Genomic DNA, 27,537 nt, shown 5'->3' with positions numbered 1-27,537 from the left:
GTGTTGCTAATGGTACATAATGTGAAGGACCTCAGTAGCCATCATGACAATTTTGACTTTCAGTCTATATGAACTTGGGCTCTACTGAAGAAAAAAGTGGCATGATATGTCTTACATTTGAAAAGCTTTACACTAACTTTCCTCTTGCCAATATGAGGAAGACTAGAGTCTATAGCAGGAGCCAAAACAAGCAATGTTAGTAGATTCTACCACTAGTGTCATAGCAATATAGATGATGAAAAATGAAAAAGCTCAAAGAATTTGTTGTAAGATTGTGTGTGTGAACAAACATAAGAAGAATCCAAGATAATTCTAAAATTTCTAGTCTCAGCAATAAAAAGTATGGTGATGCTAATAAGTCTTCAGTGGAGAAGACTGTTGGAGGAGCAGTTGAGGGGGAAAGAAGCAGGAGTTTATACTATAAATGTTAAATTTGAGATGTTAATGTGAAGGTGTTAAATAGGCAGCTGTATTATAAAGCTTAGAGTTGAATATTGCAACTACACCTTTGGATTCTTCAGTATATGTGTAGCTTTGTGAAACATGAAATTAGATGAGGTTATAAGGAAGTGTGTAAGAAAGAAGATGTTTCTGGGTTGGCCCCAGGACAATAGAATATTTAGAGGCCACAGTGAAGAAGAGTGCCAAGAAATAATATTTTGGAAGAAATGACAATGATTAAGAGGAAAATCAAGGTGGTGTGGTTTTCAGGAAGCCAAGTGAATAAGACATATTTAACACCTGGTATTTCAAACAAGATAGAGATTGTGTTCTAGGATGGTGGATGAGCCAAAATTCTTGGTGAAAACTGGAAAAGTTGGAAAACAACAGCAAAACAACAAAAAATTGTTTGGAAAAAAACAAAAACAAAACAAGACAGGATTTTCAAGTTCAAGTTCTCAGAAAGAAACCAGAGTTGAGATCCCAACATATGTTCCAGGCTTTCACTTCTACAGTATTTTCTGATTCAAAAGTAAAGACAGGGAGACTCAACTCTATGTGGAACTGCATGTACCTCCTCCACAGTGAAGCAACCATAACTGGAGGAATATATTTAAAACAATCATCATAGAGTCTCAGAAAATTATATGAGGACATAAAGAAAATAAATATTTATTCAAGAAAATTTATTAAATCTCAGTAAGAACAGTGAAAGTATGTGACCCTTCAGTATGTGACACCCGAGGATGAGCCTTGACCCACCCATTTCTTAGCATAATGGATGTTCCATTCCAGGTTGTGTCCTTAGCATCCAGTCAGGGACTACAGTATTTCCCTGGAAGAGGCCGACTGACAGCATTTCTCATCCCTCCCATATCTATGATCCACTAGTTGAATTTCAATCAAGTACAGTAGAGATGTTTGGGGTCCCTTTACTCAACCCAACCCTGACATGTAGGGTAAACCCAGAATAAGAATACTTGGGCTTTGATTACTAATATCTGAGCTCACTCAAAGGGCAAAAGTTCCACACCGGGAGGAGCAAGCTGCAAAAAGCAGAGGTTACCATCCCCACAGACCAGTGGGTGAGAGATAGGACATAAGAAGACAGAATCCTGAAGTTCTCCCCAAAAGAACTCCCTTTTTTTGAAACATAGTGTAAGAAAGGTAAGCTGAAAGGCTTTCTTGAAAACAATAGATAATTTCATGGTAAAAATTAGGAGGTGGCTGGTAGCTCCATGAGAGCAATGAGCTAAAGTGTAAGGCAGCTAATTTACCAGAGGGAAGCAAATAAGGAGCTAAAAGGAGCCCTCCTGGAGTGAGAACAAACCTGAAACATTGGTCTCAAAAACTACCCCTGAAAATGGGCCCGAATTAAATTGGGCCAGACTGTGAAGCAAATATATGTCCTAGAAAATTGTCAGAAACAATGAAGTAATTAGCCAGCAATTACTGTAGTGCAACAGTTCAGTTTGATACTTAAGTTAAGGCAAGTCATTTAACAGAGGTATCAGGGAGAACACAGTCAGAGCCCAGCTAAAACCACTGTCATGTCAGGTTGATTATGCCCTCTGGATAGGTATATCAAAGACTTCTCACTACAGCAGAAGTAGACTTCACAGAAATTTCCAAGCCAAATCACTAAACAATCAAGAAAACAGCAACATTAAAATGTGCTTAGAGGGAGAGGACAGATCAGTATCTTACTGATGCTATATATGTTCTAAAATGCCTACTTTTCAGGAAAAAAATTTGATATATGCAAAGAAAGAAGAATGTGTGACCCATTTGCAGGAAAACAGAAGTAACAGAAACTGCTGGGAAATTGGACAAGTGTCAAGTTTAAGGGACAAAGTTTTGAAAGCAGTCATTATGAATATATTCAAGGATGATAGTAAACCATGCTTAAAGAAGTAAAGTAAGGTATGATGATGGTGTTTTATCAAATAGAGAATATCAATAATGATATAAAAATTTTAGACAAAAAGCAAATGGAAATCTTGGAGTATGGAAATCTTGGAGTTTAAATGTACAAATACAAAAACAAATGTAAATTCACTAGAGGGACTCAATCATATAATTAAATTGGTAGAAGAAAGAATCAGTGAACTTGTAGATTTAAAATATTGTGCTATCCAAAGAACAGTGAGAAATAAAGAATAAAGATAGTTGAACAAAGCTTCAGAGAACTGTGGCCTATTATTAAGCTCACCAATATATAGGTGATGGGAATCTAAGATGGCAACAAGAGAAAGAAACAGAAAAATATATATATTTGAAATGATGGTGAAAACGTCCCATATTTGAAAGAAAGCATTAATTTACATACACAGGTTATAGAACTGTGCATACAAGAAGCTCAATAAACTCTGAGTAGGACAAACAAAAAGAGATCCACACCTAGACATATCATAGTAAGAATACTGAAAAGCAAAGATAAAGATAAAATTATAAAAGCAGCAAGAGAAAAATGACTATTCATGCACAGAGTGACAACTGACTTCTCATCAGCACTTTGAATATTTCATCCCACTGCATTGGATGAAATATTCAAAGTGCTGAGTGAAAAGGGGGACAAAAAACCCTCTCAACCAAGAATAGTATATCCAACAAAATCCATCTTACAAAAGATACTGGAAAAATAAGAGCAAACTAAATATAAAAGAAGCAGAGGGAAAGAAACAGTAAAACAGCACAGAGATTAATGAAATAGGGAATAGAAAATCAATGAAAACAGAAATGGATCTTTGAAAAGATCAACAAAATTGACAAACGTTCAGATAATCTGACCAAGAAAAAGAGAAATTTTAAATTACTAGAATTAAAAAAGACATTATTAACAACCTTATAGAAATAAGTATTATAAGCAAATGAGAAGCTGTACAGCAAATAAAATAAGGTACATGAAATGGATACAACTCAAGAAAGATACAATTACCAAAACTCAAATCAAGAAATATTGAAAAATCTGAATAAACCTATAACAAAATAAAGAGGTTGAGTTAGTAATCAAAAAGCTTCCAACAAAGAAAAGCCAAGCTGATATAGCTTCACTTCTGAATTCTACCATATCTTTAAATAAGAGTACCAATTCTTCACAAAATCTTCCAAAATTGGAAGAAAAATAAATACTTCCCTCCTCATTCTATGAGGTCATCATGACCTAACAAAACCAGAACAAGACAGCAGAAGAAATGAAAGCTACAGATGATATGTCTTCTAATTATGGGCTCAAATATTCTCAACAAAATACTAGAAACTTATTCCAGCAACATGTAAGAAGGCTAATACAACATGAACATGTGGGATTTACCCCAGGAATGTAAGTGAACATCTGAAAATCCATCAATGCAGCCCACCATAGCAACAAGACTATGGACAAAAGCTACATAATTATTTAAATAGATGCAGAGAATGTTTGACAGAATCCAACACCTTTCCTGATAAAGCACCCAAAAACCTAGGACAAGAAGGGAACTTCTTCACACTGATAAAGGAAATCCATGAATTACTTACAGCTAATATCTTAATGGTAAAAAAAACCCTAGAGATAAGGAACAAGATAAGGATGTCTACTCTTATCATTTCTATACAACCTGGTACTACAGCTTCTAACCAGGGCAATTGGATACTAAAGTGAAATAAAAGACATCCAGATTTGAAAGGAAAAAGTAAAAATAGAGGATGAGAGACTGAAAAACTGAACAAAGATTTTGGAAGATTCATGGAACAGGAAGAACAAAAACTATAGTTTAGGACTCAGATGAAAATGCAAATAAAACAAAACATTTCTTACAGTCCCTCAGAGAAATAAGTAGTAAAATATTCAGACAGAAAGAAAATGATAATATAAGGAAGCCCAGAAAAAACTCGGATGCAAGAAGACATGAAAATCAATGAAAACGTAGTATCTGAACAAATCTAAATTAAAAATAATTTTTAAAATTTTCATTCTCTATATATAAGATTACATTTGTATATAAGATTATACATGCATATATATGTACATACATATGTATAAGATTAAAATACACAACAGTAATAGCATAATTTCAAGAGGAGATCAAATGAAAGTACACCCTTATAATATCTTTTGTAGATGGGACAATGTAGAAGAGTGCATTTTCTTCTCTTTTTTTCTCATGTCTTACGTCCTAAAAATGCTTAGTGGTGAAAGATGTAACATCAATTTATTTTTAAGTTATTCTTAAATAGATAGAAAGACAAAATTTTAAAGTTCTGTATCTAGGTGAAAAATGAATGATATAGGCATATTTGTGGTATCATCCCTTTAAGTTTTCCACAGATTTTAAATTTTGCAAAATAGAAAATTGGAAAAAGAATATAAGAGAATAGAAACTGGAGATGCTGCTCATTGACTGCTCTTTTGAGGAGGTTGACTGTATAGGAAAGCAAAAATGGCAAAATAAGAATGTGAGTGTATAATGTAACATTAATAAGCATCTAGATACATGTGGAGGATTGTAAGGAAATGAGAGGAAAGGATATGGATTGCAGGGTGGGACTGTGCAGGGATGACAGTAAGAACATTAGTTATGACGACATATGGATGTGATGAGGTGAAGATGCATTTTTTTAACATGGGACACTTTGGGATCCTAAGCCTGAACAGGTCTTACAATATCTCTCCCTCATTCCACCACGCCTGCCTCAGTTACATTAGAGTCCTATGCAAAGAGTTGCATTCTACTCTTGAAGGCAAAGATGGAGGAAATTGTTTCCTCTCTGGGAGCCTTGAACTGGGTGTATGTGTTTAGCACCTCATGTCCAGCTCTAGGGGATCCCTCCACCTCTGGCCTGTCCTAAGCCATCAGTACTTTCACTTCTTCCTGACAATATAATATTAATTCTCCTAGTTCATATCCATATTCTCCTCTTATGTTTCTCTGATGAAACTCTCATCCCCTTTGTCCCTTTCCTGCCATTTCCTCAAATAGAAACTTGGTCTCCACTGATCCCCTCTAGCTTTCTCCAGGCCTCTCAGGTGTTTATCCCTTGCAATATGTTGCTTCTATTGCTGATCTTCTGAGCATTTACTGTAGAAGATAGAGAAGCATTTTTAGTTTCTTCCTGGACTGGGCAGTCTCTATCAGTTGAGCCACTCAGCTTAATTCTAAGCCATGCTTCGATCCTACATTCCCTTCTGCATCCTCTTTAGTAGGCTCTCCTTACCAGTACCAGTGAATTTATGTTCAAATGAGATGCAAGACAAGTATTGAGAGGAGGAGGAAGTCCCCCGTGCTTTCCTACCTTGGGTTGTGGCCATCTCTTTGTGTTCACACTGCACAGCATATGTCACTTTCAACTTCTCTGGGAAATTAAAAAAAAACAATTGAATAAGAGAGATGTTGTTCATGTGCATCTTTTCATCCATTAAACAATTGTTGAAAGTCTACTTTGTGTTACATACAGTTAATACCTATGGCTTTCATGTCAATGGATAGTGTAGTCCAGTTCCTATCACTGAAAGTTTTAAAAGTAGAATAATATTTGTTGTGTCAATATGTGTCACATATTGGTGGATTTGCACAATGTGTCATCTTTGTAAATTGGATTGTCTCCTTTTTCCCTAGGTATACTACTAGATTAGTTTTTTTTTATCAACCTCCCTTGTAGATAATTCTGACCATATGAATAAACTTTCTGCAATGTAAAATGTGTACAAATGACCTTTGCCATTTCCAGACATAGCCATAAAAGCCTCTTCCATGTCCCTCCATGCCTTTTCCTTTTCTAGCTGACTGGGATATTGATAACCCAGGTGGACTTTGAAAGCCGCACGTCAGTGATCACAGGTCTCCATTAGCTTGGGACCTCATGGAGGAGAATTGCCCTATTAACCTAGACATATACCCTGAATTTTTATGTAAGCAAGAAATACGTTTGTGCAATGGTTACTATACTAATTTAACTAGTATAGGAAGTGTTGCAATGTGTTTTGAGAAGCAAAGAATTGTACTGGTAATTGTAAGTGGCCAATTATGTTAGACATTAATGCTTAACATTCCTTGACTGATCTGTGTGCTATATGTGGTTATGTGTGAAGAGGTGTATGGGCTTTGTATGTCTCAAAGTGAACACTCAATACACTCAGTGAGAACTCTGGATATGCATTAACTTTATTGAAGTTATGCCAGGTATGAACCATGATGTCCCATACAACTTATACTAGGATTATATCTCTCTTCATACCACCACCTCTTCTTTGCCCCTTGCCCTGTGCAGCATAGTTTGGTAAGAAGGAGAAAATAATTGCAAACTGTTTTCTCCATCAACCTTTTCTAAAAATTTGGACCCATGAAATGAAGAAGCTCCACTCTCCAGACTTCTTCCAGGGCCCAGTCTTAATATGCAAAACAGCCAAACTTTGTTGGAAATCTCAGGGTCTCTTCAAGAGTATGAGCCAACATTTATAATTCAGGGCTGGCTCTATTCTCTCTCCACCCACCACTAAGCAATGGTCCTCCATCTTAAGGTTACTTGTTTACTCTTAACTTCCTTAGAAACCAGGACTAAATCTCTCCCATGTTTTAGGAAAGGGTCTGACTCTGATCCTCAATCCAACCATTAAATTTTAACTGCGGTTTAACAATGTTTTCTGTATGTGTACTGTTTCCTGTTTATGTCTACATTGAAACAAGAAATTAAGATTTAGGGATAATTTTAATTACTGAATCATATTCCTTTTAATTTTTTCATGGGCAGGCACCGGGAATCAAACACAGGGTCTCTGGCATGGCAGGCAGGAACCCTGCCTGCTGAGCCACCATGGCCTGCCTCATACGCCTTTTTGCTTTCTGGGGTATTGGAGTAGACAGAGGAGAATACCTGAAATTCCCTAAACTCTAATTCAGCTTCCCTGATATCTGAAATGATTGTAAAAGCCCTTATCTTGTGCCTTTGTGACTAAGAGCTGTTACTCCTTTTATCTGGTCATTCGCTTACATGGCAAAGGTCCTAATGATCATGAAGCATTTGAAGTCACCATCAACTAGCCTCCACCCCAGATATTTGTAAATCATGTCTGCTAAACTCTACTGTTGAAAGGTCCTTTGACTCCCTTCCTTTGGGCTTATACCTTTACTGCTGAAGGATAGCTTTCCCCTCTCTTTTCTACTCATGTTCTCCTATTGAAATGACAATGATAACACTGTCTCTTTTCCTGCTTTGAACTTGCTCTTTGAAATGTCCTCATCTCACCTTGCTAAAATCCTAAAACCCTGACCCTCCTAAACTTGGGGAGAGAGATTTTAGGCTGCTAGGCCATCTACTCTCCTACTATGTGCCTAGTAATAAACTCTGTCTTTGAAACCCTAGCATCTCAGGAATTGGTTATTGAGCACTTCGGGCAAAAGAATCCAAGGCCTTTGCCCAGTAACAACATTTCACATAGAAGCCCCACAGTTAAATATTCAAATATAGGACAATTTTTACTCTTTAGTAAATAAATCCTTTATTACTTTATATTCTCATCCCTGCATAACCAGGTTTTCAGGGTCTTAACTTTACTTCTTAAAAAATTATTCCCTCAGTTCAATGAGCCACACTTTCTTCTTCTTTAAAAGGAGAAAACATTAGAAAACTTCTAATTAGGGCAGCATAATTTACTTACCTAATGCCCTTAGGCAGAAATAAAATCAAGGGACATGGGTTTTGTGAGGAAAAAAGCCTTTGATTAATCAACCATTGGGTCTATGACAAAATAACCTGGGCAGACTTCAGAAGGCTAGCACAAGCCCTAAGCCACAGAGAGAGGAGCAGGTTTGTATCATCCTTCTCTTTATTCTCAGGCCTTCTAGACCTTCAGGATGACCAGCATCTGCTTCTCTGTCTTTCTTACTCTTCACCCACCTCTTCACCTCACCCTCTACTACTAGGATTCCTTTCTCCATCCCTCCTTAGATGCAGTTCCTTGTGACACTATAACCAGAGAATATGTTTCCAACATACTTCGTGATGCCTTAACAGTTTCTTGGGAGTCTGTGCTTTCCAGATGTTTCCTTTTTTGTTTCCTTTTCATGGTTCAGCTCTTTGGAACAGACTCGAATCGGGTCCTTTCCTCTCCGAAATTCTGTTCTTCTTAACTCTCAAAGAATCAGCTAATGTTAGCTCAGTATCAAATTTGTGTACTCAAGAGCAACAAGTCACTTGAGCAACTGCTGCCTCACCAGATCACTGGTCTGGCCAATGCTCAGTCACCCACAGGGCTTTATGATGCAAATGATCACCAGTAAGGCAAGATTCTGTGACGTCAATGCATTTCAGTGACTCAGCTGGGACTCAGAGAGAGACAGGCTGACCGCATCCCAGAGCTGCGGTGGTTCCTTTTACCAGTGGAGACTATCATTAACTTGACTTTTTATATCTTCCATTTTCTAATTGAAATTAGAAGATAAGTAACTAGACTTAAAGGAAATTCTTTCCTGTATCCAAGGTATCTTCCCAGTGATGTGACAGTATCTAACAGACTCCACCTAACTCACAGAAAATAGTCAGTGTTATACCTTATTATTACCATTTAAGTCATGTATAAATAAAAGTTTAACATAAAAGTGTGTTGGTGTATAGGCATAGACTTGAAAATAGCTCATAATTTCATAAGACTCAAACATTTATTGAATTCCCACCGCTATCAGGAACAGTCCCATGCACTTCACATGTAGACACCATGTCTTTGGTCATTCTTCTCTTTGTACTTTCCCAGAGAAGCAGCGTTTTGGTGAAGAGGAAAGCTCCTGGCTTCACATCTCCTGTTCCTCATCAGGCATTCTGTTCTTGTCAAAACTGAAAGATCTCTTTCTGTGACCCCTTTCCAGTCTTCAGACCACATCAGCTATGAATAGCTAGGCCCTATCTAAAGTTTGAATTCTGAGGTCAACTCCAATCTACCAGTGAATGGGCCTTTTCTTTTAGGGGCAATATTGGTATACTTTCAACCTTAGCATTATTGGAACCTGGCCATGACCAGGAATCTCTCAATCTCTTTTACCCCTAATATGTACTGTCACTAGATCTTTCCCCCACCTACCAATGAGCTCAGCCTCTTAAAAGTCATTCTTTTCCTTCTATAGCCTTCCATATTTATTGTTACAGTCCCCATTCCATTGGGTTTAGAAGCTCAAATAAATCAACAGTTTGATTCCTAAGGAAATAACATCTCTCTAAGAACTCATGGCCCTCTCCTTGTACAAAATATTTACAAACTCTATAAACAAATTTCCCCCTTCATTACTCATCCAAAACATTAATTATATTTGGTACAATGTTTGATATAGGGAGTACAGGAAAGTGAAGTATGTGTCAGTGGTTGGATTGTGTGAGTGTGCATGTGTATTCTCTGTTGTAAAATTGGGAGTAACGTGCATTATGTTTGTGGTAAGTGTTAATACTGGATGTACAGAGGTTGTGGGTGTGAGAAGTGTTTGTTTTTGTGAGGATTGCTTAAGTGTTATGTCTCTCTGTGTCTCCAGATGTTGTCTCTGTTCCCACAAAACCTGGACTCAGGTGTTACATGTGTAAACTGTGTGGCATAGTCATGTGGATTGTGACTATTAGTTGGATATATAGTATGAAAAATATGTAATTCTCATGCTATAGTTTAGATATTGTATGTTATCTGTATGAGATTATAGAGCTAAAAATGTGTTCCTAAGAATTGGTGACACACACTGGCTTAAGAGAGTATGCATGTGAGAGGAAGATGGTTATAGGACCATGGAAACATTTGAATATTTAAAAAAGTGTTAGCAATTAAGATGGCAGAGAGGTGAATAAGAGACTGTGATGTCTTCATGGATTGTAATTACAAAAAAATAAGTTCTAAAGAAGTTAAAATAAAGTGTAAGTGTACTGTATGAATTGCATGCATATAAGTGTACCACCATATAATAACAAGAAAAAGTGAATGTAAGAGAGTAAGTATGGTGTTATGCATTGAATCTTGTCCCCACAAAGACATGTTCAAGACTAATCCTGGTCCAGTGAGTGTGAACTTGTTTGTAAATAGAATCTAGAGGATACCAAATGGAATCCAGGGTAGGCCCTAATCTAGTAACATGAAAATCTTTATTAGCAGAGGAAATCTGGACATAGCAGCAGTAGGAGACAGAAGGGTCTAGATGGCCACATGATGTGGGGAGAGGTTAAGATATGGATTTCTAGCCAGTCACCAGAAGAACACTGCAGACACCAGAGAATGCATGATCCTGATAATACCCTAGTTTTGGACTTCTAGCCTACAAAACTGTGAGAAAATAAATGTCTGTGGCTTAAGCCAAGCAATATACAGAATTTGTTATAGCATATGGCATGCTAAAACATATGGGGATAATTCTGTGAGATAAGGAGTATGCAAAAGTGGAAGCTTGAGAAGATATAAGCAAATGACTATGAGTGAGAATATAAAGGAAGGGGAGAGGACAGTGTGGCATAAAGGAAATCAAGCCATGAACGTGATGGAAGGGGCTGCTAAACTTTATGACTGTGGCAGAGTGAAAGTGGATAGATGAAAGTGGATAGATGATAGGTGTATAAGTGTGTGAGGGATATGGAACCTTTTCTAAAGTTCTCTATCCTGCTCTCCCACCCCCTACCTATGAAAGCTCTGTACTAAATATCTTTGGCTTAATATCAAAATCAAATCCTGACTCCATTGGCTCCTTCTTTGTGCACCATTCTGGTATATTCTACCCTGTGCCCTCTGTCCAACCTTCCCCGTATCCTCTTCCTTCCAGCTGGACGTCTCTTCCCCCTGCACCAGGATGGTATCAACAGTATTATAGTCTCTTATAATACCTTACTCTTCCCTTGTATTCTTAGTACCATTCCAATGGTTCTCAGTTTATAATCCACTGGATTTACTTTAAGTTCAAAGCTATTTTGTAATTATTCAGCTTTTTTTTCCTTTTTGCACTTCAATAAAAGTTCTTTTATGATTTGAATTATTTAGATGAATTCCAGTTTGTAAACCTTTAAGGAAAAAGATAAAAACTCATGATTCACTTTGTGCCAGTTTGAAAAGATGTATGTGCCCTAGAAAAGCCATGTTTTAAGCCTAATCAATCTTGTGGGAGCAACGGTTTCTTCTAATCCCTATTCAGTACTATAATAGGTTGGAAGCTTGATTAGGTTATCTCCATGGAGATGTGACCTAATCAATTGGGGTATTAAACTTGATTAGATGGAAATGTGTCTCTACCCGTTCTACCTGAGTCTTGATTAGCTTACTGGAATCCTATACAAGAGAGGATATTTAGGAGAGAATTCCTTTTTGAGAATGAGGAGAGCGCCACAGAACCATGACAGAAGGATGAGAGAACCACAGAGTCCACCAGTCAGTGATTTACCTTTAGAGATGAAGAAGGAAAATGCCTTCTGGGAAGCTTCATGAAGCAAGAGGCCTGGAGAGAAAGCCAGCAGATGATGCCATGTTCACCCTGTGCCTTTCCAGCTGAGAGAGAAATGCTGAAATTCATTGGCCTTCTTGAATGAAGGTATCTTTCCCTGGATGCCTTAGATTGGACATTTCTATAGCCCTGCTTAAATTTGGACATTTTCATGGTCTTAGAACTGTAAACTAGCAACTTATTAAATTCCCCTTTTTAAAAGCTGTCCCATTTCTGGTACATTGCATTCCAGCAGGTAGAAAACTAGTACAGTTTTTTTCAATTCTGTAATAGAAATTGAGCATTTTTCTGACTTAGAAGATTAACACATCATTAGTAGAACTATTGACATGATCAATGTGAAAATTTACAATTTATAAACTTAGGAAATTTAATTTAAATATTTTCTAAATTGCAAGCTTCTTATTCAACATGCAGAGACTAATTGTCATCTCAATAGACATTTAATGAATATCAACAGGTTAATTAATAAATATTAATTCCTAACATAATTTTTTTTTTTTTGCATGGGCAGGCACTGGGAATCGAACCCAAGTCTCTGGCATGGCAGGTGAGAATTTTGCCACTTAGCCACTGTCACACTGCCCCTAACATAATATTTTCAATAATGGACTTCATTATATGCTTAATAATATGCAAAAAAAAAGAAACCTCCTGAATCAGTACATTACTTAGAGAAAGGCATTACACTTGGGTAAATTTTCCATAAAAGCATATTTTTTTATGTAGGACTACCGATCTCCCCATTGGCTTTATATGTAACTGTGAAAAAAAAAAACTGAGGAAGATTTTTCATGTTTGAATGAAATAAAGTGTCTTGTGGAGGATAAATCATTTGAAATTAAATTCAATCAGCAAATGATAAAGTTACGTTAGGATAAAAGTGCTAAAATATTATTTCCTTACTGCAAATATAATTCTTGTAAAGGTCTCAAAAGAGTAGTCCTTTAAATCTTCATCCAGAACCCTTGTTTTCCATACCTACCTACAATCTAACATTACTGATAATAGCATTTTTTTCTTTTTTTTAAACTCCCTTTTACCAAATTTTGGTAATATCCTTTAACAAGATAGGAAGTGAAGCTAAGGGTTAATGTACCAAATCAGAACTTAATGATGAAGGATAAGGAAGTGGCTCTAAGAATGAGTAAGCTGTGTGTTCACTGGTGAGAAGCTAAGCCTAATTACCAATTTAAGACCAGAATTAAGTGAATATCATTGATTCCTAGTTAGAGGCCATGCATGGGCTGGTAAAACAAAACAAAACAGAAAAAACCATAACAAAGCAAAGAAAACAAAACAAGTCCAACAATAACAATGGCAAAGTCAAAACTGAGTCATGATTTGGAACAGTTCAGGTCTTGACCCAGGCACTTAATTAAATCTCTCTTGATCTTGGGCAATCCATATCAGTATATAGAGTCAAGTTACCTTATTTGTAAAAGAAGTTTGGATTGATGATCTAAGTTTTTGTCCACCTCTAATCTCCATACTCTTCTGACAAATAATAATTTCAATAAGGTGTGTGAGCCGAACAAAATTCTACTAATAGAATCTGATTAAATGCTCCCCAGTATTGCTGGAGAGAAGCAAGTTGTCAGGGAGTCAATGGGAATCATCTTGATTAAGTAGTGACACACAATCACCAATTTCTTGAGTTGTGTTTTGAGAGTCATTAAATAGAATCTGTGTGAAAACACACTAACCATTGGAATCCTACTGAGGTTAATATTTTACTTGTTCTAAAGAGACCTTAGAGATCAGCTATCTAAACTTGTCAATTTAAGAACTAAGAAACAGAGGCTCGGCAATGTAAAGAACTGCCTGAGGATGCACAGAGTTAATTGCACGGTTATAGCTCAGATCCTGGCCATTTGCTTGCTCTATTGTGACAACTCTCATATCTCCTAAATAAGGAATATGGGAAATTAAATGGTCAAATACTTTTTTGTTCTAAATTTAACTAACATATTATGTGTAAAGTATAGACAAATTGTTCAATAAACATGAAAAACTAGAACCCTATTCAAATAATTCTACCATTTTAAAGAAACTGACTAAATCTGTATTTTCTCTGCTCTCTCATGAAATTGCAATAGCATGATTAAGAACAATAAGATAAAGTAAAATCCAAAAAGGGCAAAGAACAAAAGAATGGGTAATCACAGAAATGAAGTTTTGGAATCTGGAAAACGAAAGAATGAATAGTAGATGACTTAGATCTAGAAAGCCAAATCTAAACTGGTCATGGCGGAAGTCCAGAAGCAAACTAATCTGTACCAAAGAATCAAAGAAAAATTAAGAATACCAGAGTTTTGTTCTCTTGACAGCTTTAACCGAGAAACAGAATTGGGAAATGCACAGCCCTGCTGAGACTGTAGGAACTAGATTGAAAACAGGATTGAAGGACATTCTTATGGGAGATGTCACATCCTTTCTATATCTGAGAACATTGGCAGTCAAAGCGCTTTGACTCTCCAATAAGGTGCAGACAAGCCCTTTCTGGAGAACCTGACCAGCCCCAGATAAAAACTAAAGACACTGAGATTTGGACATTTGACAATAAAATGGTCTTACTTGAATTCTGAAGGCCAGCAATCCACAAGCTACTTCTATGCACAGACATTTTCAATAATCTTTTTTAGTGTCTCATGAACTTTTCAAATTAAAAAAAATGCTGTCTAGATAAAAGGAAGTTGGAGACAAATATAAAACAATGATCAAAAGAAAAGTTTTAAAACTGACTTAATAGATTCAGAAAGATAACACATCTATAAAATTGAATAGTACTAGGTGCATGGGTGGTTCCCTGATAGAATGCTCACCTTTCATATGGGAGACCCGGGTTCGATTCCTGGACCATGCACCCCCCCCGAAAAAAATTAAATAGTACTAAGTCTTTAAGGACATCAGATTATGAAAATAAGCTTTGAGAAGTTAAAATTCTGATGCCCAAAATTAAAATTTCCATAAAGTTTGTGGAAGATAAAGTTGAGCAAATCTCTATTTCCTTCCTTCATTTGTTTGTTCAGCACTTTTTAATGAACTCCTACTCTGTGTCAGATGTTAGGGTATAACAGCAAAGAAAAAAGACAAAAATTCCTTATAAGGAGTTTCTATTCTAGTAAGAAACATGTCATCAAAGTAAATAGGTAAAATAGGATGCAATGTAACATTAAGTTCTAAAGAGAAAAAAAAATGAAAGGGGCATGTTCTAGTTTGCTAGCTGCCAGAATGCAATATACCAGAAATGGAATGGCTTTTAAAGGGGGAATTTAATAAGTTGCTAGTTTACAGTTCTAAGGCTGAGAAAATGTCCCAATTAAAACAAGTCTAAATAAATGTCCAATCAAAGGCATCCAGGGAAAGATGCCTTGGTTCAAGAAGGCCGATGAAGTTCAGGGTTTCTCTCTCAAGTGAGAAGGCACATGGCAAACACGGCGTCGTTATCTGCTAGCTTTCTCTCCTGGCTTCTGGTTTCATGAAGCTCCCCAAGAGGCATTTTCCTTCTTCATCTCCAAAGGTCGCTGGCTTGTGGACTCTGCTTCGTGGTGCTGCAGCATTCTGTGCTCTCTCTGAATCTCTCATTCTCCAAGATATTTCCTTTTTTATAGGACTCCAATAAACCACAAGATCCACCCAAATGGGTGGAGACATGTCATCCCCTAATCCAGTTTAACAGCCATTCTTGACTAAATCACAAGAACCAGGGAGGTGATCTCATTACAGTTTCAAATATACAGGATTGAATAGAGATTATTCTACCTTCATGAAATGGGATTTATATTAAAACATGGCTTTTCTTAGGGGGCATACTTCCATTCAAACCAGCTCAGGGCATAAGAATTTTGGTGAGAAGATTGAAGCTGTAGATAGAAGAGCCAGGGATGGTCCTTGTGACTTTTAAGGAAAGCTCTGACAGGAGTGGTACAGCTAGTGATATTGACATCTGAGGGAAGGGCATATTAGGAAGAAGGAACAGCCAACTCTCTCAAATGAGAACGTGCCTGGCCTGGTCCTGGAACACCGAGGGACCTGTGTCCTAGAGCTGAGAGAAGGAAGAGAAGAGGAACAGGGAATCAAGTCAGGAGGATGAAGGAAAGCAAAATCATGGTGTCTCTTGTAAATCAAGTAGAGGAGTGACCTGAGACTGCCAGGAGTTAAGAGTGAAGTAAAAAATAGCTCACAGAACTGAAGACAAAACTGGAATGGCACACAAAGGAAATAGTGTGCAAAAGTAAAAATTTAAATGTAAAATTTAAAATGCAGCTACCTCGCTCACTTCAGGTCTTCCTTAAAAGTCACAATGAAGCCTTCCCTAGCTATGCTTTCTACAGCTTCAATCTTCTCTTTCATTTATTTTTTTTCCTTAGAATGTAACACAACAAAATAAAAAAATTTGAAAGCACACAAAGGAAATATTATGCAAAACAAACAAAAACTTAGAAAAGCAATCAGAATGAAACAGAAACAAATAGTAAAAGGATTGGGGAGAAAATTACCAACTTCAAAAAAAGGCAGAGAAAATACAGAATATACAAATATCATCCCCCAAATCGAAGCAAAGTGTAAACATACATTTCCAGAAAAATAAAAAAAATAAAATTTTGCAGAAAAAAGAAAGAAAAGACATGAATGTACATATTTAAAAAATACACTATGTGCTTGACAAAATTGACCTCTAAAGGCCTACACTGAAATATATTCCTAACAAGATTTATTGGAATCTAAAGATACAGAATTCTTTAGACCACATGGCAAAAGTTGAGTAGTTCATAAGTGGCAAATTAGGTGGGCCCCAGATTCCTACACAGTACCATTCAATACCAAATAAACACAAAACGTGATTCAAGTAGTTTATTTCAGTGGTCTCCCCTTCATGTATAATGCTACACACAATTACAGAAATGATTAAAGAATAAAGTTTGGGCAACCAAGACTTGTCTAGAAGATCATTGCAAAAGGATTACTGTGATTTATGTAAGAGTAGACATAAGTTTAAAACAAATGTGGTATTAGAAATACAAAATAGAATGTAAATATTTTAAGCTCTGACAATGCATGTTGATAGAATTGACAAATTAGAAATGAAAGGTTGAAAAATTATTTGAGACAAAATAAATTTGCCAATGAATTCATCTGTAGTTGTTAAAAGTCAAATACATCATTTATAGTTAAAAAAAACTTTGAAAATATGTATATTAATATTCTATCAATATGAAGGAAATCATTATGAAAGGTAATTTTGTTAGGGTGGGAGAGGAGAAGATGCTTCCTCATTTTAACATTTCTCAATTTAGAGAAATAATATATATTGTTAAATATTGTTTAAAGATATAGGCTATTTTCACTAAAAATAAAAAGAATGTAAAACATGAAGCTATGGTCTACTCATAAATCATCTGGATCATAAACTGAATAAAAGTAAAAAATGTAATCATAGGCGGGCCATGGTGGCTCAGCAGGTAAGAATGCTTGCCTGCCATGCCCGAGGACCCGGGTTCAATTCCTGGTGCCTGCCCATGTAAAAAAAAAATGTAATCATGGTTAATTAGAAAGTCTTATAAAGAAATAGAGCAGAGTTTCTGATACTAGTGGTTACAGATGTGCTGAGATGTCAGTCCCATCAGGACTTGTGAATTCAGGAAGGGCTTGGTTTAACAGTACTCCATAAGGGTTGTTTTCAGCCTCCTCTTTTTACCCCAATATGTTGTAAAATAGAATCGTTTTAATATAACATAATGGAAAATGTATACCTTACAACATAGGGCTGCACATGTCTATAAAATAATCCTTACACCATTAGTTAGTCACTCATTTATGTATAATTTCAGTGTCTGGAAATTAGTTTAAGAAGACTCTGTAAAAAGTCCTAGAGAGAATTGCAAAGGAACACATTTAGGTAGTAGAAATTTTGAGAGGAAGAAAAAATTGGTAATGGTGATGGAAATGGTTCTGATTAGATATAGAGTAAAAAATCTGACTTACTAGGTTGTGGACAAATTACTATAATGCTTTAGGGAGATATTTATGAAGAAGAGTGATATCTGTTGTGGTGGTTTGAAGCTGTATGTACCCCAGAGAAACGTTATGAACCTAATTCATTCCTGTGTCTATTGTATGTAGGACCTTTGGATGGGTCTTAATCCCAATATGGAGCCCTTTATAAAGAGAATGAAATTCAGACATTGCGAGAATAACATGGAAACAAGAAGCTGAAATTCAGTGGAACCTGAAAAAGAATGGAGAGGCTAGGAGATGCCACCATATGACAAAATAAGGATGAAGAATCACGGGCAGCCAGCCCCAGAATGCAGAAAGTATCACCTTGATGATGCCTTGAGTGGACTTTTTCCCAGCCTCAAACCATCAGCAAATAAATTCCCATTGTTTAATTCAACCCTGTTTATGATGGAAAATTGAAAAACAAGGAGGTAGGTAAATAAACACTCACTGTTTCTGAGACTCACTTACCTGGTTAGAACTAATGCTGAATCATAAATTTAGCTTAAATGCTCCTTTGATCTTGCTTTGGTGAAGGCTGTTATACAATGAGCCTATTTAAAGAGAAAAAGAAAGAAAGAAATGACACAATGTTCATGAACCAAATTCAGGATGCTTCTTATTCAAGGATAGCAAACTTAGCATTCTACCTAGGACGTTTGACTTTCAGGACATTTGACCTTATGGCCCTTAAACATTTTCCTAAATGGCCCCAGTGATATCAGCACACAGCCATCTGTGTTCTAGCCCCAAGTTATTCTTCAACTATAGCTTAATAACCTCAGACTGTGGGAGAGAGTGTCCCCGAGGTCCTAGGGAGTATTTCATCAAAGTCCAAAAGCTACAAATGAGAGGACTGGATGGCATAAACTATATGTATTAAAATCTCTGTGAAATCAAGTTTGATATTTCTCAATATTATTTTCAATGAAATAACTATATTCCAAAATACTTATTAGATATGTATTAATTTTAATGAATGAAAATTAATATAATTTTATTATCTTTCCACAAATATGTAGTCAAACATTAACATATTTTTGGGAATTGAGAGTTCTGATTATCTTCTTCACAGTAGGAGACATTACAGTAATGTAATTACATCATTTTTACTTCTAGTTGATGTTAATTAAGTGCTAAATCCATTTTCCTCCCTAAGGTGTACGAATTTTTAAAATTATACATTTATCTCATGGTCACATTTTTTTTAAAAGATCATCTTTCTTTAATATGCTAGACATTGTTCTGTAAACAGTATTGACTACCAGTCTTTGTTAGTTTAAAGGCTCATTTAGGGATTTTACAGGAAATATTACAGAAACATGTTACCTTGGAGTGAAGATAAAGCATAAGACTTAATTAAGAACCAGACAATGGGTATATAAGTTAGAATTTTATTTTGTTTCAAATATCATAATATCAACATTATCAAATAAACCAAAAAGAAGATTTATTAGATCCTGTAATCTGGAAAGACAAGAGTAAAGTTACAAATATCTAGAACAAAAAGCCAGAATCCATTACAATTCTATTCCATAATATCTTCCCCTGTAACAGGACATGAAATAAAACTATTCCTATTGTTTTGGAATTTTGGTTAAAGTCCTAAAGCTGAGGACAGTGGGTACATTCTGTAGTGAGATCTTTGCTATAACCCCTTTGACTTGCTAAAGTGATCTCCAAACTATCCCTTTGACTCTGAACTCTAATACTCACCTTCATGTAATATAAAACAAATTAGGGTTTTGTTAGAAGTTTCTTAATTGGTCCAGCTTTGGTCATGATATCACAGTGGCCTGGATATGCATGTGGGGGGGAGGGGATGCTGGGGGGACTAGGGGAAAAGTCTATTAACAAAAGGAAGTTGCAAATGTACTAAGCTGTGCAGGAAGACAAAAGAGCAATTTTTTTTATAGTTTTTTTTTTTCTTTTGGCATGGGCAGGCACCAGGAATCAAACCCAGGTCTCTGGCATGGCAAGCAAGAACTCTGCCTGCTGAGCCACTTTGACCCACCCCAAAAGAGCAATTTTAATGGAAAAGTGATATAAAATCAGAACAATGTCAAACTATCTCAGGATTGTCCTGTAATCTACTGTTTCACTGTTTTTTTCAATACCCCTAACTATGGAGAGGGATGATCCAAATGCACAGATTGAAGCTAAATCTGCAGGTGAGGATCAATATCTTCAGTTTGGATAATTAGAATAATACATGGTAATACTTCAAGGAGATCATTATATTCATCTCTTTAAAGACTGAAGAACCAGATTCTTTACCCTGCCTCTAGACCTAACTCCAATAACTTCTCAGTGAAAGAGCACTTCTTTAAACCAAAGTAAAATAGTTTGGGGGGATGCCAAAATGTTTAATGTAAGTGCAAAGCTCTTGGATATATTAAACAGTTGGTGAATAAGTCAACTCAAACTAGCAATTCTCAGTGAAATAGGTGACAATATCTGAGTGTGTTTAATTTCCTTAGATTTTTTTTTTCTTTTTATGGGGGTCAGTATTAACATAATTGGTAATTTTGCTTAAGCTTCACAAGTATTTTTTGCTCTGGGAGCATGGTTTGCCTTGAAATAACAATACATGTAATCATGACAATTATCATTGTTTTAGTTTTAATTCCCTAAAAGCAGACCACAAAACATGGTCCCAATTGGACACAGCTAGTTTCTTTGAAACCTGATAAGAAGGAAGCATGAATGAGGAAGTAGAGAAAGATGGAGGAAGACAGAAAAGCCAATACAAGCTTTGATAAGTACTTGATTATCACTGTGAACATAATTGTCTCAGAATCTTTCCAAAGGGAAACAAGGAATGCTGTCCCTAACTGGTTGGGTTAGAGGAGAGTTACCCCTAGTCTAAATCTCAGGCACTTCTAGGATACCTTCTCACAAGCTGATGAAGCTTCTGCAGCAGTGGAGAGAGGCCTAAGTGGTAAAGCAGACATATGAAGACACTTGCTGCTTGATATGGAAAAGAGCATGTATGAGGAGAGTCCACTGCAGCTTCAAGTCAGTTCAGAGGTAAACAGAAAAGATACAGAAGAATCACTAGTGCTTGCTACAGTCCACCTCTTGCACTACTCAAATCTGTTCATACTCCACATTGTATAAACTTGATTATTGATATGTCAAGCCACTGGTCTGCCAAATCTATAAAAATTGGAGGCTTAATAAAACAAATGAGTCCAACTGCCAAAAATGATCCCCAAATAGTACCTGATATTTATCATCTCTATTCTATCACCTCTACTAGATTTATTTTATCCTTGGTTAGTATTTCTACTAGTCTAGGTGGTTTGTCTAGTGGAATGGGCCAGGTTTAATTTCTGGCGGTAATGAGCCTCAAGTTATCTCATATTACTACGATTGTACATTCACTGTTTCCATTGGTTGTGGGAATATCACAAGGCAATACAATAGCACCACATATATACTCTGCCCTTTCTGAAGTATCTACTGATAATCCCAGGTCCCCACGTATTCATGATTATGAATATTGATTACATGCAATGTATAATAACTCCTTTCCCAGCTTCTGTATTAGAACAAGCAGAGCTGTATTTTCTAACTATTGGGGAGACCACTGTATCATGTATCAAAAATGCATTTGGACTCCTACCCAAGTCTCTCATCCCATGCTCATTCTTTAGCTTTAAGAGACTGTTCTGATACTCCCTCAGGCAGCAGCTTCCAGATGATGAGGTAGGACCAGTGGATCTCCTAACCACATGCCCATTGTCACACCTGTTTTAATATAAAATGGGCTCCTAGGTTCAAGTCAATGTTATGATGGGTTGCTTTGATGGTAGATATGAAGACAATCTGCTCAAATTTCCTTTCAAAGAATTTTTTTTTGCTTTTGGGAGTTCAACCAAAAGACAGCATCCAGTTACCAGTCCCAACATCTGTGTAGAGCTCCCCATGTGACTTGATCTAGAAAATATTTGAGGAGATTGTGAATAAAGAAGCAAAATATTTGAGGAGATTGTTGTGAAAATTGTTAGCATGTACATAAATGGTGCACAGAAGTTATTCAGAGGTGGGCAAGGCTAATATAGAGTAGGCAAAGTATTTGCTATAATTACATTTTCATTTCTCATAAAAGGATAATTCTAAAGAATGTGTGAACATATTTCATCTCTGCCTGCTCTGTAATTTTCCAGAGTATGTCTAAAGATAAAATAGGTAAGTTTGAATACACAGTTGATCTATTGTTTATGCTGACTTTATGATCAATACAATACCAGCAAGGCAAGTCTAAATAAATAATTTGAGCCAGCTCAGAACAAACTAAATACTCTATAAAATTATATTTGTTGTAATCCCTCCTATGATTTAACCTAATGCAGTTTTTTAGATATACATTCTACTAAAATGAGTTTTGAAAAGAGGTTCTTTTTTATTAAAAGCCCATATAGAGCAAGAAATGATGTTGCAGCTTCATCTGCATTATATCTAACCCTCACAACTCACGTCAGAATAAGTATTATTATTCTTATTTTACAAATGAGGAAAGTAAAGCTTAGAGAGACCACATGGCTAATGGCTGCACTGTGGGAGAACCAATTTCATGAACAGGATTAAAACAGGGGAGGTTTAAAAAAAAGGTTTTGGCCAAAGCTACCAACAACCCACCACCATATTAGAATCATATTAGTTACCAGTGTTTGGCATTTATCAACATCTCTGTACATATTTGAACATTGAAGAAAAATCAGCCAGTACAAAAATTTTAAATGAAAGAAGCAATGTGATACATTAATGCTGAAAGTAAATTTACTTCAAAGAATAGCTACTGACTTTCATCCCCTCCTTTTAATCTGCAATAAATGAATAAAGACAAAAAAGCCCACGCACAGGAAGCAGGACAAGATGACAGTAGGGAATTTAGTTAGTCCTCTAGAGCAGCTAGTAAATAGTTGGGAACTGTCTGGAACAACGGTTTTGAAGGCTTTGGTGACTGGATACACATTGTACTCCAGTCTGGAATGGGTGGAAGGGCCATGATCACAGCAGGGAACTGTAAGTGAAGTCTCCCAAACTAGATATTGGTGCCCTTCCCCCATTGTCATGGCAGGTTATTCTGGAGACACTCACTTCCCTGATGGAAAAAGAAGAAGGCTCTACTAGGAGAAAGGTAAGAGAGCTCAAGCAGGCTCCATTTTCAGATTTAATTAACATATTTGGACTGCTGAATAAAAGCTCAAGCACAGATAAACCAAGAGCAAGCAGAAAAAGAACCCCAAGGTCTCTCTTGGTAGAAAGGAGGCAGGGCTGATGAGGACAGAAACTACAATGGGTTTTGGAGTCTGCTGAGGTCCAAATACTCACAAAGGGCTATGCCATAAGAAAAGGGGTATATAGAGCTGGATACAAACTACAGCTTTTGACTGGTGAACCCAGAGGCTGGGAACCAGTTCTGAAAATATTTTGTTTTTTTAACTTAGTGGACCATAAAAAAAAGAAACCTCAGATATTTCCAGTTGTCAGCACTGATCCAGGGAGAGGAAGAGTGTTCTAGTTTGCTAGCTGCTAGAATGCAATATACCAGAAACAGAATGGCTTTTAAAAAGGGGAATTTAATGAGTTGCTAGTTTACAGTTCTAAGGCCAAGAAAATGTCCAAATTACAACAAGTCTATAGAAATGTCCAATCAAGGGCATTCAGGGAAAGATACCTTGGTTCAAGAAGGCTGATGAAGTTCAGGGTTTCTCTCTCAAGTGAGAAGGCACATGGCGAACACAGTCAGGGCTTCTCTCTGAGCTGGAAGGGCACATGGCGAACACGGCATCATCTGCTAGCTTTCTCTCCTGGCTTCCTATTTCATGAAGCTCCCCAGGAGGCGTCTTCCTGCTTCATCTCCAATGGTCACTGGTTGGTGGACTCTCTGTTTTGTGGTGCTGCAGCATTCTCTGCTCTCTCTGAATCTATTTCTCCAAAATGTTTCCTCTTTTATAGGACTCCAGTAAACAAATGAATACCCACCCAAATGGGTGGAGACATGTCATCCCTTAATCCAGTTTAACAACCATTCTTGACTAAACCACATCAACCAGGGAGATGATCTCATTACAGTTTCAAATATACAGTATTGAATAGGGATGATTCTACCTTTATGAAATGGGACTTATATTAAAACATGGCTTTTCTTAGGGGACATGCTTCCTTTCAAACCAGCACAAAGAGTTAAGGGATGCCTGAAAGACAGTGTAACTAGTTCAGTGAAGGAGATGATTCCTTAAGAGGCATGTCTTCTCTAAGAAAAGGGGGACAGGGCCTAGCACAAGTGTCAGATCTCATTCAGAAAATTCAAACCCCAGGGAACTGGAAAAGAAAGCCCACCTTCTACCTCAGCCTCTGTTTCAACTACAACACTGGCAGTGACAGGGTCTACTGAGAATAAAAGGCACCATACCACTTTATGCTGATGGGGAGCTGAAGGCTGACAAACACTGCCAGCTGGGCAGAAAAAGCAGAGTACAGAGTCAAGAGGCCCCACAGGAAAGACTGACAATCTTGTGGGTCTCATCTTCAGGGACACTTGATACTGATTGCATCCTCTTCCTAAGACTGGGGACTGTCTTGTTTGGGAATATCTGATTGGGGTTGACCATGTCTGGGGAGACCATCTTCAAAAAATTAGCTCCAAATAGGCAGAGATAGAATCATAAAAAAAGAGCTAAAAAATTCTGATCAGTTAACAGAAGCTTTTCTAGAGGTCTAGAATAAGTAGAACTGAAAGCCAAAGAACAGATAGAGAACAAATCCAAACAACAGGAGAACCCTATGGAAAAGAGTGAAAATGACCTCCAGAATCAATTAATTGAGGAAATCAGATGTCTAGACACCAGCAAAAATTAATGAATCATACGAGGAAAAATGGAGATATGGCTTAGTCAAAGAACAAATTAAAACTACAAATGAGATACAGGAATTGAAACAAATAATTAAAGGGGTTCAAAAAAACTAAATCAAATAAAACATGATGTCACCAAATTGAAGGAAGATAGGGCAAAACAGATGAAGAATTATAAAGAACACATTGAATGACAATAAAGAACACAAAAGTTTGAACAAACAAATGGAAGAACTTATAGGAATGAAAGGCACAATAGAAGAAAAGGAAAGCACAAGGGAGACTTACTATAGCAGATCTGAAGAGGCAGAAAAAGGATTAGTGAATTAGAAGACAGAACATCTGAAATCCTACACACAAAATAACAGGTAGGGAAAAGAATGGAAAAATATCAGCAGGTTCTCGGGGAATTTAATGACAACATGAAGGGCATGACTATATGTATTATGGGTGTCCTAAGATTGGAATAGAAGAGAAAAGGGGCAGAAAGAATAATAGAAGAAATAATCACTGAAAATTCAAAATTTTATCTCTTATGAAAAATATAAAATCATAGATACAAGGAGTGCAGTGTACTCCAAACAGAATAGATATGAATAGACTTACTCCAAGACAACTACTAATCATACTGTCAAATGTAAAAATCAAGGAAAGAATTCTGAAAGCAATCCATCACATTCAAAGGAAGCTAGTTAAGACTGCATGAGGATTTCACAGTAGAAACCATGGAGGCAAGAAGGTAGTGGTATGATGTATTTAAGATATTGAAAGAGAAAACTGCCAACAAAGAATTCTATACCCAGCAAAACTGTCCTTAAAAAATGAGGGAGAATTTTAAATACTTTCAGACAGTTATTGAGAGAGTTTGTGAACAAGAGCCCTGCTGTACAAGAAATACCAAAGGGCAGCAAGCATTACAGGCAGATAAGAAGACAAGAGAGAGGGATTTGAAGATGAGTGTAGAAATGAAGCCTATCAGTAAGGGAAAAAGAGAGAGAAAAAACGATTTGACATAAAAAAATCCAAAAGAAAAGATGTAGATGAAAGTACCACCTTTACAGTAATAATATTATATGTTAATGGATTGAACTCCCCAATCAAAAGACATAGACTGGTAGAATGGATTATAAAACAGGACCCATCTATATGCTGTCTACAAGAGACTCACTTTAGACCCAAGGACAAAATTAGGTTGAAAGTGAAAATTGGAAAATGCTATTTCACTTAAACAACAACCAGAAAATAATGGGGATAGCTTTACTAATATCAGACAAATTAGCCTTCAAATGTAAAACAATAAAAGAGAGACAAAGAAGGACACTATATGTTAATTAAAAGGACAATTCATCAAGAAGACATAACAATCATAAATATTTATGTACTGAGCCAGAGAACCCTGAAAGACATGACAAACACTGAAGCACTGAAGGGAGAGGTAGACACCTCTACAATAATAATTGGAGCTTTCAATAAAACATTCTCATCAATGGATAGAACATCTAGACAGATCACCAATAAGGGAACACAGATATTGAAAAGTGTGATAAATGAACTAGACTCAGAAATTTACAGAACATTAAACCCCACAACAGTAGAATACACATTTTTCTTAAGTGCTCATGGATCTTTCTCCAGGATAAACCATATATTGAGTTAACAAGGCAGGGCTCAACAAATTTAAAAAGACTGAAAATATGCAAAAACTTCCTCAGATCACATTGCAATGAAGTTTGAAATCAATAACAGGAAGAAGGCCTGAAAATTCTCAAATATGTAAAGGATGAAAAATACTCATTTTTTTTGCATGGGCAGGCACCAGGAATTGCCAGGTCTCCAGCATGGCAGGTGAGAACCCTGCCTGCTGAATCACCATGGCATGCCCGATGAACAATACCCTTAAACAACAAGAGGGTCAGGTAAAAAATTACAAGATAAATCAGTAAATATCTCAAAGCAAATGAAAATGAAAACATGACAGATAAAAATTTATGAGATGCAGCAAAATGGTGCTGAGAGGAAAATATATTGCCCTAAAAGTCTATATTTTAAAAAAGAAAGAAATAGTGAAAATCAAAGAATTAACTGTTTACATGGAAAAACTAGAGAAAAAAGAGCAAATAAGCCCCAAAATAAATAGAAGAAAGACATAACAAATATTAGAACAGAAATAAATGAAATTGAGAATATGAAAAACAATACAGAAAATGGAAGTTGATTCTTTGAGAAAATCAATAAAATTGATGCATCTTTAGATAGGTGGATAAAAAACAGAATGCAAATACATAAAGTCAGACATGGCAGAGGCTACTCTTATGCAGGCTTCAGCTAGATATTGATATTTACCGTGGTTTGCCGAACCTCAAACAAAACTAATACTGCCAACCCTAATGAAAACCCAAGGGCTCTATCTCAGATTCTACAAGGTTTCCATGCACTGTGTTTACTTTCCAGAAACCTTCAACCTCCACATGCGTTCCTGGACCAGATAAGCCCTGAAACCCTGAGGAGCCAGTCTCTCCAGAACAACAGCTAGTTCCACCTCCCTATCCCATACTTTCAACAGATCTTTCCATCATGAAAAACTTTGAATGGGCATAGCCCAAATACTCACAAAGACTGGGAGAAAGATCAAAGGAGAAGGTCAAGTTATATCAAAGAAGATAGTATTTACCAAATGAGTATGACTGATGAATCATTATATTGATCTTTCTTTTAGTCTCCAGTGTCTTGGAGCAGCTAGAAATAAAAATCTAAAATTCTGAAACTGTAACCCATACCAAACTCTGAAATCTGTTCTATGAC

General features: G+C 36.5%; 1 protein-coding gene and 1 long non-coding RNA gene across 7 annotated transcripts in view; one reads left to right on the top strand and one right to left on the bottom strand.

Moving 5' to 3' along the window:
• LOC143677388 (uncharacterized) overlaps window positions 1-27,537 on the bottom strand; it is a 45,103-nt gene that overhangs the window by 16,955 nt on the left and 611 nt on the right. The window contains exons 1-3 of one of the 4 annotated variants that reach the window (XM_077153253.1): window positions 23,557-24,690; window positions 18,342-18,424; window positions 5,713-5,772 (exon numbers count right to left, since the gene is read on the bottom strand). In XM_077153253.1, coding sequence (XP_077009368.1) covers window positions 5,713-5,728 — 16 coding nt within the window. In that variant the 5' untranslated portion in view covers window positions 5,729-5,772; window positions 18,342-18,424; window positions 23,557-24,690. Of the gene's footprint in view, window positions 1-5,712; window positions 5,773-8,412; window positions 10,241-18,341; window positions 18,425-23,556; window positions 24,691-27,537 lie in introns of those variants that run through there. The other 3 variants (XM_077153252.1, XM_077153254.1, XM_077153250.1) reach the window with 3 other exon arrangements.
• LOC143677395 (uncharacterized) lies at window positions 3,608-27,511 on the top strand. Of its 3 annotated transcripts, XR_013172589.1 has the most exons (7): window positions 8,740-8,896; window positions 12,382-12,417; window positions 17,994-18,301; window positions 19,814-20,041; window positions 20,757-20,900; window positions 22,957-23,016; window positions 27,187-27,511. It is a non-coding gene; the product is annotated as an uncharacterized LOC143677395 (long non-coding RNA). The 3 variants fall into 3 exon arrangements; XR_013172588.1 differs by lacking the exons at window positions 8,740-8,896; window positions 12,382-12,417 and adding an exon at window positions 3,608-3,763; XR_013172590.1 differs by lacking the exon at window positions 12,382-12,417.

The sequence above is a fragment of the Tamandua tetradactyla genome, chromosome 3 (genome assembly GCF_023851605.1).
Source record: "Tamandua tetradactyla isolate mTamTet1 chromosome 3, mTamTet1.pri, whole genome shotgun sequence".
Classification (NCBI taxonomy): Eukaryota; Metazoa; Chordata; class Mammalia; order Pilosa; family Myrmecophagidae; genus Tamandua; species Tamandua tetradactyla.
Note: the sequence above shows the minus strand (reverse complement) of the source record. Positions and strands in the feature narration are given on the sequence as shown.